This window comes from Sinocyclocheilus rhinocerous, unplaced genomic scaffold (genome assembly GCF_001515625.1).
Source record: "Sinocyclocheilus rhinocerous isolate Xijiao unplaced genomic scaffold, SAMN03320098_v1.1 scaffold946, whole genome shotgun sequence".
Taxonomy (NCBI): Eukaryota; Metazoa; Chordata; class Actinopteri; order Cypriniformes; family Cyprinidae; genus Sinocyclocheilus; species Sinocyclocheilus rhinocerous.
The window spans coordinates 1,101,584-1,117,386 of record NW_015633151.1 but is presented as its reverse complement, the minus strand read 5'-3'; the positions used below and the strand labels follow the sequence as shown (position 1 = coordinate 1,117,386).

Genomic DNA, 15,803 nt, shown 5'->3' with positions numbered 1-15,803 from the left:
GGTCATGAAGACAGACAGAAGAGTGGAACAGCATGCCAGTTGGCGCTACCATTCCTTTCTCAGTGACCTAAAGAAGTGGCCCTTCAGCTTCTCACTCATCCAAAAGACATTCATTCACTACTATGTCTTCAAGTGTAGTTCAAATTTTAGCCCAATCCAGTGGAAATAAAATGGTGCTAAACCTGCCTTCACATTGACACAAATACATCCCTAAATATTTGTGGCCTTGTCCAATAACGGCCTCAAATGCCAAAATCTAGCATTCAATCACTGGCGTTTGGCAGATTCTGGAAGCTATGTCAACTCAGTGGCTAGAAAAGATAGCAGTGTTGTCTAATAAAACTGTGAGTCAAAAGCCATTCATTGGCGTCAAACAAAAACGTGTTTGTTTTATTTGGAATGTTTAAAAGGGTTTGCTCTAGTATCTGATCCGTTTGATGTGACAGTTCATGTCCATTGTGAGCACTAATTTATGGAAGCTTGCTTATACATCACATAAAAAAAAAACCGCAATTGTGGGATAAAGTTTAAAATAAGAAAAGTCACACTGAAAGTCACACTGTGATAAATATACAAAACCTCAAAATTACAAGAAATAAAGTTATAAATTGTTTATAAATCATATAAAAATATAAATCAATTTATAAATTGTGACTTATGACTCATGACTTGTGACTCACACTTTGTATGATATAATATTGCAATTATGGGAAAGTTACATTGAGAGAAGTAAAGTTGCAATTATAAGAAATAAAACCAATTATAAGATAAAAAGTCAAATTGTGAGTGATAAAGTTGCAATTACAAGACAGTCACAATTGTGACATAATCATATTGTGAGAAATAAAGTTGGAATTATTGCAAAGTTGCAATTACGAGAAATAAAGTTGCAGTTTTGAGAAATAAAGTCAACTGCGAAATATAAAAGAAACATTGAAAGATTTATAATCACAATTACTAGAAACAAAATCACAACTGCATGATAAAAAGTCACTGTGAGTGATAAAGTTAGAATTATGACAAATAAAGTCGTAATTACGAGAAACTGTCACAATTGTAAGAAATAAAGTCGCATTTATGAGATAAAGTAACATTGTGAGAAATAAAGTTGCAATTATAAGACAAAGGCGCAATTACAAGATAAAGCCACATTGCGAGAAATAAAATAACAATTATGATAAACAAAGTGAAAAAGTCAAGCTGGACATAAGAGTAATAAAATTATAGCAGTCACAGTTGTAACAGTCAAAACTTCGGGATCGAAAGTCACATTGTGAGATATAAAGCGACAATTATGAGAAAAAGTCACAATTGTGCAATATAAAGTCATTTCGTGAATAATAAAGTTGCAGTTTTGAGAAATAAAGTCAATTGCGAAATTTAAAAGTAACATTGAAAGATTTATAATCACAATTGTGAGAAACCAAGCTGCAATTAAGGGTAATAAAATCGCAATTGTAACAAAGTCACAATTGTAACAGTCACAATTGTGAGATCTAAAGTCACATTGTGAGATATAAAGTGACAATTGCGAGAAAAAGTCACAATTGTGAGATATAAAGTCACTTTGTGAGTGATAAAGTTGCAGTTATGCAAAATAAATTCGTAATTACGAGAAACAGTTACAAGATATTAAGTCATAACCGCAATACAAAGTCACAAGAGATAAAGTTGCAAGTATGGGAAATAAAGTCAACTTTGAGCAGTGGGGGGTTGGGGGGAAAGGGCGACAGCGCACCGCATTAAAAGAAATGATCATTCATGTTTTCATAACCGCTGGCCAAATTCAAAAACGAAACTTTAATTAAATCATCTTTGAAAGCAAGGGGGCCCCCTGGTGTTTTGGGGGCCCTACGCAGCTTGTGTATTTTGCGTATAGGGAGGATCGGCTCTGACTGTGAGATCAAAATGATAAGAAACAGAATCACAATTGTAAAAAAAAAAAAAAAGTGTCGGAAACAGGCTTCCAGACAAATGCCATGCATATAAAACTGCAAGCTCAACAGATTTTGGGGGTTAAATAGTATTTTAAACCTTCATTAATTTTAAAAGAAGCATCTACACTTGGACTTTGCTCAACAAGACAATTAACTCTGAATCTTGCCAGCTTTCTTAAGACCGGAGGCTGACATCATCTGTGCCCTTGCCAACCAGTCAGGTATTTTGAGGGCTGGCTGAATAGAGGCCTGTCATAGAACGTCTGTGGTATGTGCTGAAGATAAAAGAACATGTGCTGCGAGATTTTAAGGTCTTTCTGATAGCTTTAGATGGAATGTTTTATGGAATGCACATGACAGGATTGTGCTTATAGTTGCTTCCAATGTAACAAGATATGAATACAGACCGAAATGTAGGTATTAAGAAAATAGTCACCCAGAGGCTACTGAGAATCAAGCCAACACCTTCAACTTTCACCTTCTAACATCTTCCAAGACAATAAAGGTTTTTAAGGAGATGTGAGTAATTTATCCATCTGTTGGCCCTCTGATCTACAAGTAAAGCAAGAATTTTCTCAATGTGAATGGAGGGAGACCAGGAGAAATGACCACTCAAACTGATGTGCAATCTAGACTACTAATTACACAATGAAATTAAACCGTGTAAGACAACAAAAAAAGAAAACACTACAACAGCATATTGCATACAAACACTGTCATGGACCCTCATGAGATATTTTATCTTTAGAAGTGATTTGTGATTCAGGCTTAGTGATTAAAACTGGCAAAGCGACAATTAGTATACAGTTAATATATATTTGTCTATTGTAATATTAAACTTTACACACATATGCTAAAAGGGTGAGGCTTAAGTGACTTGTTCATTTTTATTTTTTTTGACAGTTTGGAAATCAGAACATGGAAATAATTAAAGGATAAATTTAGCCAAAAGTGAAAATCTGTAATTATTTATTCACCTTCATGTCGTTCCACACCAGAATGCTGTAATTTTTTTTTCATGGAACATAAAACAAAAATCTTCAAGCAGCTCTAAAGCTCCAAAAATGACAAAAAATAAATAAATGCCCTAAACAGACTGAACTATAAGAGAGCCAATGCAACTGGATTAGTGAACAAATCCTACTTTTGAGCAGTTTCTTTTTAAAGGGGTTATGAACTAAGAAATCAAATTTCCCTTCATCTTCAACGTATTATAAAAACATGCCGTAAGTTTCAGAACTCAAAACTTTCTCTTGAGTTCAAAAACACCTTTTATTGAAACCAAGCTGAAAAATGGCAGGTTTCGGAATTTGTCACATTATGACATCATAGTGCGACGAAAGACCGCCTCTGCAGAACAAAATCAACGCCTACTCCTATATTATTGCCTCTTTAGCCCCGCCCACTGATTCATGCATGTAGTAGGAGGAGAGGAAATACTAGAGAGATGCAAACACAAGATTACTCCATCAACAAAACCACAGAGATCCTCTGAGAATTACAAGTAAGTTGTGAAAAAACACAGTCTTTGAATTGCCTTCCTTGCGATCCTAACACTGTATCTACATCGGATGCAAGAGCTGTTCCATTGCATCGTGAATCCATTTCTCTTTCGTGTCAGAAGAGCAAGTGCTTGGAGTACATCAGAAGTAGAACAGAATATCAGTTTACTCTTGGGGATTTGTCGTGTCAATCTACACCACAGACAAAATCACTTATTATAATGGGTTCTGTTGTCTTTAATAGAGGTGTGCCACTCGTGTACGGTGTAGACACTGGGTAACATTAGGAAAGAGCTCCAGATCGTGTCATTGAAACACTGTTTGTTTGCTTTATTTTACTCCAGATTCATTTTTAAACAGTTCAACTGAAGCTTTTCAGAGAGACTGAAAGTAAAAGATAAGTCTGACTATATTGGATCCAACAGTAACGTCGCAATACATAAGTGTGAGTAACCATGTTTTTACCACTATTGCATTGTCTGTTCCAGATAGTTTGATATATACTGAGTATTTATACATTTTTAACCAGAATAACCCATGTTGTTTTTAGAGTACATCACAGCAGCATCCATCTACTATTTTAATATGCAAAACTGTTAGCCAATCATAGCAGTGGGCGTTTACTTCCGAGCCTTGAATGCACCCAGCCTATAAAATAGAGGTTTTTTTTCTGCAGAGAGGGTCAAAAACAGAATAGAAAATAGCCTATTACTTCTAAATTTTTTTAGAAGTTTAGAAGACGTTTTTTAATGTAAAAATCTTAACATTATAAACCTCGGAGAACATTATAAAATAATAAAAAATGCATTTCATGAACCCTTTAATGCACTGGTTGATTCAGTTCACAAATAAGAGTGAATGATTCATTCATGAAAATCTACTTTTATGGCGCTTTTTGGTGTTTTTTCGTGTCATTTTTGGAGATGAACAGTTGTTGCATAGAAAAAAGTTGCGTGAAGATTCTTTAAAATAGAATATAAAAGAAGAAAGTCATATGAGTGTGGAATGACGTGAAGGTGAATTATTATTTTTTTTGCTGTTGCTTACCCTCCATCCTCCTGAAAGCCTTCAAGTTCATCTCTCTGCTCAGCCAAGGTGGACTCCAAGTCCAGATAACTGCCGTTATGAGACAACTCTAAAGCACAGTCATCGAGCTAAGAAAGGGACAAAATGAAAAAGACAGATTAAAAAAATATTCATACGCAACAAGAATCAAAATAACTTCTTAAAACAAATAAGTATTATAGAACATTGCATCTTAGTGCAATCATAAATACATATTCAAGTAAACCATCAGTAATGCCAGTGCATTGGATATGCATGACATCATGCTGAGCCTTGACATGTCAGCTATGTGCTTTACAGGAATGCACCATTATTTTTTATTCATAACATCACACAGCTTCATAAACAGTGACATACCACATTAAGCGGTCCTTTCATGCTCTAATTCATATTTCACTTCAATATCAACTCATTGACATAGATACTGTATAAAACTAGGTGTTACTAAAGCTTAAATGTCCTTAAAGTCATTATGCTGTCATGTTTCTACACTACCTTCATTGATAGCCACATTTTGCCAGAGCATTATTTCAAAACGTGTCAGAATCATATCAATATCCCAACTGAGGAATCAAAAGAACTTGTCATAACTGCAAAGCACTCTTATTCAAAGCATTCAGACTGAATCTGATTCATAGAAGTGTTGTGAGAAGCCCATCCACACCATTTGGAGATATGCAGCAGTCTTTAGAGGTCTCTAGTGCTCTGTTGGAGGCCTGCCTGTTTGTTGACACTCAATTATAGCCCAGTGATGGGATTTGAAACCTCCCAGGGGGCCGTTGCCGGGCAGCAGCGTGAACTGTCAATCAACGCGTGAGCAGGGTCACCCGCGACTCTAAACATGCTAATTACACGCACTGTTCCCAGTTGACTCCCCCAGCACCAGATCAGGCCTTTAAGCCCCTGCCTGGCTTACCAAGCCACATCCAGCCCCTGGGACAGGTAAGAATATCCTTCATGCGTGGATACCAAGAGGAGTTTACTTTTGCCAGCATGTCTAGAATACCAAAGGGGTCTTTGCTGAAAGTCTCTGTCCTCACCTGTAAGATCTTTGGAATCCTAGTAGTTTTGATTTGCATCGTTATGAAAACATATACTTGGACAACTGATTTAGCTAAAATTACCATAAAGCTACCTCAGGAGTACTATGTGCAAGAGTTAGAATTAAAAGTCTTAAATGTCAAGCCTAAATATGGGGCATGGAATACCATTTGGGCCAAATATACAAATAACAAAATAGAGTATCTATGATAAAGAAAACATAAAATACTCATAAACATAAAAGAATGTATTCTTTGTATTCTCACACTTTTATACTATTATCATATGAAATACCATTATTTAGAAAGGTTACAGTTAATGCCTCTAAAATGCCTCTGTGGTGTAACCATTTAATAAAATCATTATTTCAGGTTTTTGAAGAATTTTTTTTTTTAATTTTTTTTTTTTACCTTTTTTAGATTACTAATATTACTTTTTGGGAGAGTCGCACCACATGACATTGATTTGCTATTAACAAGTCAAAAGATCCAATATTTTTGGATTTTAGTTTTAGATATTTTAGATTTTTTTTTAAATTGATTTATTTTTAAGATTTTTACATTTTTTTAGTTTTTTTTAGAAGAAAAAAAGTACTTTTTTCAAATATATTAAAATGTGTTACTAATATTACTTTTTGGGAGAGTCGCACCACATGGCATTGCCTTGTTATTGAAAAGTCAAAAGATCCAATATTTTAGGATTTCTTCTAGATGTTTTTACTTTTTTCTTTTTTCTTTGTTATTAAAAAGTCAAAAGATCTGATATTTAAGGAGACTTATTGACCTTGACTCAAAGTCATGAGGGGTCAATTCCTGTTTTTTGTTTTCTCTTTTCTGCTCCACATGACTTGGTGGACAAAGTTTTTCAAATATAATGTTTTCCTTTCAAGAATTTCTCAGTATGACACCAAGACAATTGTATCACCCCGACAATTTGGATATCTTCTCAAAAAATGAATTTTAATAAAAAAAATAAAAACATGCTTATTATAGAAGAGGTGCATTCAAATGATTTTACGTATGAATTGCAATGTAAATTTATTTTTAAATAAATTAATAGATCTGCACCAAAAAAAAACAAAAAACTGGCTACCATGAACGGAGCACCTTGCCCAAACCTGACTCTGTCGGGGAAATAACTACAACCTCTGTGCATGATTAATCCAGCCTAGAGTTTTGGGCTGTGTTTACCATTAAGCCACTGTCTCTATTTCTTCCTCTATCTTGGGCAGCACTGAGATAAAGACGACAGACTTTCGTGCAGATTGCAAGAGGCCTGGTAACAGGATTATCACTCTTCTCCACCTCCCAACACCTTTGACTGCCTGTCTGCAGCGAATTACACACCAGTCAACACCATTAGGTGTGGCAGCTAGAAACCTTAAGCCTCTTTCCACAGAAATTCCGGAAAAGTAGTTCCGCCACTGTCAGAACTTCCGCGTTTTCTGTGCTTGCAAATTTGACAGGAATAAATGTCAACATAGCTAACAATAAAAGGAGTTGGAGAAGGTCTGTATAGAAAAATGCAAAAAAAGATGACAACGCTAGCTGCAAACTAGAGTGATTTGCTGCAAAAAATGTCTGGAATCAAATTCAGATTCATCAGATTTCAATTGTCCTGGGACGGAGTCATGTACAGCAGATTATTTAAGTGTCTGAGCAATTTTAAAATGTTATCCTAAATTGAGCATTACTTTGCGCTTTATGTGAATATTAGAGATGTACATAATACCATATTTTTAAAAGTGACTGTTCATTGATCTGTCTGAATGGCTATTACACTAATCGTATTATGGAAGCTCCGTATAATTAGGCTAGTTTCAGGTTCATCTGAACCTGATTGGACGTGTTTCTTATAGAGGCGTTTACATAAGACATCTTGACGAAGCAAAATAGAATGGAACTGAATGTTCAAGGCTTGTTTTCAAAGGCATCTATCTAAACTTGTATGGCTATAGCGACAGTGCTTTATTGAGAAATTAAAGGGCTCTACTTTTCCAAAAGGGTTTTATAACCCTTTATAACAAGTAAACCATCAGCACACTAATTAAAAGCAATATAAAACCTAAAAATATAGGAAAACAAAGTTGTAATCGCTTACTAAGTAGATGCTGTCTGCAGGTTTGTCACTGAAATTCTTGGAGCCACGGACAAAATTTGTTATAGGTCCATTACAGGGCCCAAGACAACATTAGTTTCTGACAACAGTCCTGGTTGCACAAGTCTATCCTGACAAATCATCAGTGAACAAATATTAAGTATGCAGAGTAGAAATTTTAACAGTAGAAACCATTAGAGAAAAAATGACATCATAACATGTCCTAACATAATCCATTAACAGGCTCTGTCATTCAATTTCCTGCCACAAATTATAGTCATTTAATTAAAAGTGGACATAAAGATTGAACGGAACAGACAGAATGAGCGAGGATGCTACAGTAACTGGCAAAGGCATTAAGGCCAGAAACGCTTTGATCCCATGGCCACTCTATTCCTTTCAAAGAGCCAGTGGCGCCCAAACGCCATGTCATGTCGGAGAAACAACACACAACATGTGGTCAGCCATGGCAACGATGACTGCACCGTTTCATCTTTCAAGGGTTTACATTTCTCATCAATCCGTAAAATCCAACAAGTTCAGTGAAGCATGATATAGGACAGGGGACTAGGAGGAAAAGGATGAGGGCAGTTACAAATAGAGAGAGTTTAATTTAACATGTCCTTAAGATAGAAAGAGTGCTACACAAGATTACAGCCCAGATCTGAAGCTGACAGGAAATCCAGACACGCAAGCCAAAGTCGGGCTATATTTAGGGCACATGGACCTGGTAGAGACATGTCTGCTAGAGGTATAGGATGGGTGTGATGTGAAAGTAATCATGAAAAAAAAGAAAAACAAGGAAGTTCCACTCAATCTCATTCCATTTACCAGCTTAAAAGCCATTTACAATACAGTGTGAATTTTGCTCATAACAGTACTGATATGTCAAGGAAGAAAAAAATACCAAATTCTTTAAAGGAAAATGATTAATAATCAATGATATTTGTCAAAAAAAATACTTTTACCTTGAAATATTTACAAACATTTAAAATAAATCATGATTTAAAGGAGTAGACCCACATGTATTTAAGAAAAAAAAAGGTTATTCTCTTTTTCTTGATGGCTATAGCAGGACAAATTTGTCAATAAATTAAAAAATTTTTATGTAAATGGTACCTTTTTTAACTAGGCACATACATGCGTCATGGTACTCTCGTGAATGGCGGCGGATTGACCCAGAAAAGAAGAAATCATTAAAACAAAGTTTTCTTTGCACACAAAAACTATTCTCGTAGCTTCATAAAACACGGTTGAACCACTGATGTCACTTGGACTATTTTAATGATGTCCTTACTACTTTTCTGGGCCTTGAATGTGGTAGTTCCCTGGCTGTCTATGCAGGGTCAGAAATAGGGCTGTGCAATTAATCGCATGCGATTGTCATGACTCATGCGCATCTCGTCAGTAAAGCCGATTCCGTGATTAGTAGTAAATCTCCATCACCTGCTTTCAGATGAATCGGCATTTACTACACAGAGCCGTAGTTCACTGACAATTAGGCAATATCGCATTCATTATCGCAGATTGAATCGCCTGCGATAATGAACGCGATATTGCCTAATTGTCAGTGAACTACGGCTCTGTGTAGTAAATGCCGATTCATCTGAAAGCAGGTGATGGAGATTTACTACTAATCACGGAATCGGCTTTACTGACGAGATGCGCATGACAATCACATGCGATTAATTGCACAGCCCTAGTCAGAAAGCTGTCGGATTTCATCAAAAATATCTTAATTTGTGTTCTGAAGATAAATTAAGGTCTTACGGGTTTGGAAGGACATGAGGGTGAGTAATTCATGACAGAATTATCCTTTTTGGGTGAACTATCCCTTTAACTAAACGATTCTTTCGCTTCTTATTCATTGACCAAAAAAAATTTTAATCAAGGTCAATAAAAACATATGTAATGTTCAATACACAGTTAAGTGGAACAGGATTTTGAGCCAATGAGATTTCAGTGTGGACAGGGCTATTCATGGAAAGATGATGAAAATAAAAAAAACAGTTACTGATAAAATGTTCTGTTGCACAATGCTATTGTTTGTCATGGCAAATTGGGAAAAACTAAGATTAACGGAACAGATATCACAGGTTTATCACTTCCAGCTTATCCTGACCTGAAAGTTTTGTTACAGGAAATACCAGGAATGCAGTTCAGATTGGATCATAGAGGGATTATCGCCCAAAAATGAAAACTGTGTCATCATTTACTCATCCTTATGTTGTTCCAAACCTGTGTAACTTTTTTTTAAATATAATTTACAGAAAAAGAGGTGTTTTGTTTATACAATCAAAGTCAATGGCGTCCAATGTTGTTTGGATCCCATTGTTTTTCAAAATGTTGTCTTTTAAATTAATATTCATTTTTGAGTGAACTATTACTTTAACTCATTTCATTCCTCTTAAAGGCATAGTCCACCCAAAATGAAAATTTGCCTCACCCACAAGCCATCCAAGTAGGTGACTTTTATCCACATCATTGTTTAGTGCTTTAATAATATAATTGTGTACACATTTGGTGGTGAACCAATTGAACATTTCTTTGAAACAAACTGACCGAAAGAACTAGTTCACAAAAAAGAAAACTTCCCCGTTTGCCTCAGGCTCTGAATTACAGGTAATAATGTTGTAAATAATTTTCAGTTTCCTGCACCATCAGTGATTTCGCTTAATAAGACCTCAATATATCATCAGAAGCCATGGGTATTCATTTTGTTTTGCTTGTGTTGCTTTTTTTGACGCTCAAAGTGCCGGTAGCTGTTGACTTGCATTTTATAAATCACCAAGGACCACGGTTTCAGCTAAAATTCTTCTTTACTGCACTAATGAAGAAAAAAGTCACCTATATCTTAGAGGATGAGTAAATTAACAACAAATTTTCATTTTTGGGGTGAACTATCCCCTTACAATAACAAGAACTTATCCTGGATCGTCTCATAACTTCAGGCTCTGTTAGCTTAAAATAACTCAGACTTGGATCTAAGACTAAACTCTTCCTTTTAAAACATTGCAAACATTAAAGTGCCTGATACCGCGGGATATAAATCCTCAGGCAAACATTATATATAGGCCATTATGTTGTTATAAGACCCTTATGTTAGACCCTTAAACTAAAGTGTTGCACTTCGTTCTCGAGCCAGAACTCCCTTGTCTTGGCTCGAGAGTTGTAATGTATTTACATCTTCAAGAGGCAGAACGTAGATTGTTTCCTAAGAACTTGGCAGGGTAATTGAGTGGGGGAAAAACATTTTTGGTTCATTTTTTCCTCCTTCTTGCGGTCTCCAGCTGTGCTCCATCTTTCTCAGATTGACCCAGATATTTCACTGCAAGAGACCCCGTGCAGGTAGTTCAGATTAGTCACCCGGCCGGGAGCGAGGCAGGGACTCTGATAAGCATCAGATGGATGCTCGCTTCGGTCGGTGCTGGAGTTCCAGCGGTGGGCTCAGTCCGTTCCATGTGCTTTCATGTCAGCTGTACCATAGGATCAATCAGACTGCAGCAGTGAACAGCCTTCTGCTACATTACTATCAACAGACGGTGAAAGGGTGAGGGGTGGCTTTAACCTAAATGTGCTGGTTTTTGGTGGGAAAGAGTCCCCCTTCAACGGTCTTCATCATGTAAATTCTACAATCTCAGTCTCTCTGTGCTCTTCATCAAATTCTAACTGGAGGAAGTGTTTCATAAGGCTCACAGTGATGGTGTGAGATTCACCATCCTCTCCTTAGAATGACATCAGCCCCTTTAATAGGGAGGTGACTGTATCTGAAATCTCACTTTCACTTGTTTACCACCTTTGTGGCAAGGCAAAGGCAAGCCAATAAAAAATAAATAACGCATGAATCTATTAAAACACCAAAAAGTAAAATAAAATAGTATATCTAGCATTATGATTAGTATAACTAAAATTCATAGCTAAAAATCCTCAATACAGTAAGAATCGTGTGGTCGGGCAAGTAGTTCAGATTTCTACGTAAACTGCCAACATTTTTACTGGTACCAAAAAATTAAGTATTTAACGTTTATTAATTTTATATTAAATTTATAGCAAATGTACATTTCTGTATTAAATGCATATTATTTGCATGGATTATTTATGAGCAGACTAGATTTGTCAAAGAAAAACATTATTATATTTTACTTTTTACATTTATGTTAAATGTTACGTTTTCTTTATACTGCACAGACAATTGTATTTGTAAATGTTTACATGTATTATTTAAGAAATATTTTTGAATATTTACAAATGTATTATTATACTTTTTACATTTTTGCAGATTTTTCTTTAAAAAGTAAATGCATACTATTTTATTAACAATATATAATGGTGTCTTTTTACATGGAACAACAAGAATGTGAATAAATTAATTTTAATTTTTAGTTGAACTATTAATCTCTTCTTAAAATAACAAGCACTGATCATGAGTCATCTCATAACTTCATGCTCTGTTATATCTGTATTATTTAAGAAATCTTTTTTAAAATATTTAAAAAGACATTATTAAATACATATTATAAATATATAGTAGTATTAAATTGTCAAAGTTGATTTTTTTTTTAAAGAAAAAAATTAATGTATGCTATTTCATTAACAAGACAATTTTTTGTTTTAATACTGAAAAATATATATATTATTACTATTTATTATTTTGCATTTCTTTTTCATTAAATGTAATTTTTTTATAAAGAAATCTCTTCAATTATAATTGGAATTATACAGTCCTATTGCACACAAAGCTCCAAGACAGACATACATTTATAAATAACTTTTTGGAGTAAAATTAAGACATAGATGGCAAAAAAGACGGATAATTTGTCATTTTCAAAACATTCAGTCATTAAAAACCCCTAAATTAATAACTTATGTTATAATTTACTTTTATCTGCAAATTTAGCTCATTTTAACCAAGCTGACACACAGAAAATCCACATAAATGAATGAAATCAAAAATGTAAGATGTAGCGACTGTTCCGTCATTTGTCCAATCACATTTACATGCATAAATACCAACACACACAAAATGCGCAACAGAAGTGAACTCTACTACATGGAACCATATGTAAAAATTGAAAACATACAGGTAGGGCTAAATAAACAAGCTCCAGAATCAACAGTAGTGCAAAGGATTAGTGCGGTAGCAAAGGCTGCAGGTCCAGGAGAGCTGCTAATATGAGCACAGATCTCCTGGATTAACTGTATAACTGACAGTTCCCCACCCAGCCACTGACCCTGTGACCCTGTGGTCATGGGGATGGAAAGCCAGGCCTGGACTTCCTCTTCCAACCACAGAATACAGCACTGGCAAGCGAGCACAGATATGGGGATGGCCTAAAAATAAGAGCGCACTGGGAACTAGCGTCGCTCTCCAAATCCACACGCACAATTTCATCCTCAATTTCAACTCCAAGCTCAGTTTTAGCCAGTGTAGGAAGGGAAGAAACTTTTCTCATTCAGAAAGGTTGCTCTGTTTCAGCCACCACAGACACCCTGGACTCCTCAGGTCATGGCTGATAAAATATAAAACAAGATCCTGCTAACCGCAATGTAGCATATTAACCAAGCTGCTTTTATTAAATCTGTGAACTGTGAAACCGACAGCAGTCTGCGAGTTCCAGAAAGTCTAGTTCTACAACAAAGGCATAATTAAATGACATAACAATGTGCAGCGGCTAAATGAATCACTCGTTGACACGCTTCAGCCGCTTGATGTGTAAGCAATAAGTATTTCTGTGTTTGTTTGCATTATATAAATATAACAGTGTCTGTGGTTGCTCTCTAAATATGCAGCGCGCAATTAGCAAACATGTTAAAAAGGGTTTGTCGCATGTATGGTGACCACAACAGCAATCATTTGCGTTTTAAAGGCGTGTGAAGCCAGCGAGAAACGTGGAGCTTTTTTCTGCAGATGGTGCCGAAAAATACAGAGGAAAAGTCACTGGGCTGCAAAAACCTCAACTCTGCATAACAATGTGTAAGGCTAATCCAGAATGCAGCCGCAAATGTGAAGGGCTAACCTATATTTTACAGCATTTAGCATAACTTCTCATTACCAGACTCTGTAATTTCGGCAAAATTCATGCGCATACAGAAAAGGCTTTCCGAAAAAAGTAACTCAGTGAAGGGCCGCATCCATCAAAAGTAAGAGTGAGAGATGTGTGTGTTTGTGCATGTGAATGTGTGTGTGTGTGTGTGTGTGTGTGTGTGTGTGTGTGAGAGATCAAAAAAAATGTCTGTTTACCAGATTAATGAAAAATAAAGAAATGGAAAAATGGAAATACTTCAAGTTTCTATATATTTTTCACAGCCATTCACCTTAATGTCAAATAATCTAACCATTAAAAACACCTCAGATCATTATCATGAAGGCAAAGCAACTTTTACTTCTGTAATGCATCATATTTTGGAGTGAAAAAGGATATTTGTGAAGAAAAAAAATTATTGGTGGGACTATTTCATCTGAAAAATAGGTGTTACATACCAAAACAATGCCTGAGTAGCTTTTTGGCTGTTGGTTAAAATTAACCAATAGCCCATCTGGCCTAAGTGACATCAGTAGAAAGTGAAAGTCATTTCAGATGAGGAGCAAGTTACCACATTTTGATTAATTATTAGAAATTCATTTTTTTCCTTTGGAATAGCATGCAGCAATAAATCATTCACAATAAGGACAAGAATTTTGATTTCATGTTGACTTTAAGGATTAACAGTGTGTGCTCTATATCACTGCATCAGACTAGTGGATGTTTTAATCTTCTGCCAGATAAAACAGGACCAAAAGTAGCATCTGGCCCAGATGTTTTACAAAAGGAAGACATCCTTAACTAGGACTAATCAATCCAGAAACAAGATAACTAAACCATCTGAAAATACATTCTATTCAATAAGGTCAGAATGTATCGCAAATAGGTATATGCCGGTATCAAATTTTCATGTTGCGATTAATTGCTAATGCTTTTATCACGGTATTCGGTATTATCACGATATTGAAATTTAGTTTTAAAAAGTGCTTTCATAATACAGTATAACAGGTTTAATAGAAATTTTCTTATAACAAAAATAACAACATTTAAATGCAATAAAGCAATACAGAAAAATGTATAAAGTTAAAAGTTTTACACAGATTAAAGTGCAAAAGAACTATAAAGACCAATAGGTATCACTTTACAATAAGACCTCATTAGTTAACCCAAAATGCGCAACAGAAGTGAACTCTACTACATGGAACCATATGTAAAAATTGAAAACATACAGGTAGGGCTAAATAAACAAGCTCCAGAATCAACAGTAGTGCAAAGGATTAGTGCGGTAGCAAAGGCTGCAGGTCCAGGAGAGCTGCTAATATGAGCACAGATCTCCTGGATTAACTGTATAACTGACAGTTCCCCACCCAGCCACTGACCCTGTGACCCTGTGGTCATGGGGATGGAAAGCCAGGCCTGGACTTCCTCTTCCAACCACAGAATACAGCACTGGCAAGCGAGCACAGATATGGGGATGGCCTAAAAATAAGAGCGCACTGGGAACTAGCGTCGCTCTCCAAATCCACACGCACAATTTCATCCTCAATTTCAACTCCAAGCTCAGTTTTAGCCAGTGTAGGAAGGGAAGAAACTTTTCTCATTCAGAAAGGTTGCTCTGTTTCAGCCACCACAGACACCCTGGACTCCTCAGGTTAAAATATAAAAAATATAAAACAAGATCCTGCTAACCGCAATGTAGCATATTAACCAAGCTGCTTTTATTAACTGTGAAACCTGTGAAACCGACAGCAGTCTGCGAGTTCCAGAAAGTCTAGTTCTACAACAAAGGCATAATTAAATGACATAACAATGTGCAGCGGCTAAATGAATCACTCGTTGACACGCTTCAGCCGCTTGATGTGTAAGCAATAAGTATTTCTGTGTTTGTTTGCATTATATAAATATAACAGTGTCTGTGGTTGCTCTCTAAATATGCAGCGCGCAATTAGCAAACATGTTAAAAAGGGTTTGTCGCATGTATGGTGACCACAACAGCAATCATTTGCGTTTTAAAGGCGTGTGAAGCCAGCGAGAAACGTGGAGCTTTTTTCTGCAGATGGTGCCGAAAAATACAGAGGAAAAGTCACTGGGCTGCAAAAACCTCAACTCTGCATAACAATGTGTAAGGCTAATCCAGA

At 35.8% G+C, this 15,803-nt stretch overlaps 1 protein-coding gene across 5 annotated transcripts in view; it reads right to left on the bottom strand.

The window, feature by feature from the left end:
* Window positions 1-15,803, bottom strand: part of LOC107743170 (FH1/FH2 domain-containing protein 3-like) — a 190,638-nt gene that overhangs the window by 167,596 nt on the left and 7,239 nt on the right. For all 5 annotated transcript variants that reach the window (XM_016556304.1, XM_016556300.1, XM_016556301.1 and 2 more), the window contains exon 2: window positions 4,487-4,593. In XM_016556304.1, coding sequence (XP_016411790.1) covers window positions 4,487-4,593 — 107 coding nt within the window. The remainder of the gene's footprint in view (window positions 1-4,486; window positions 4,594-15,803) is intronic.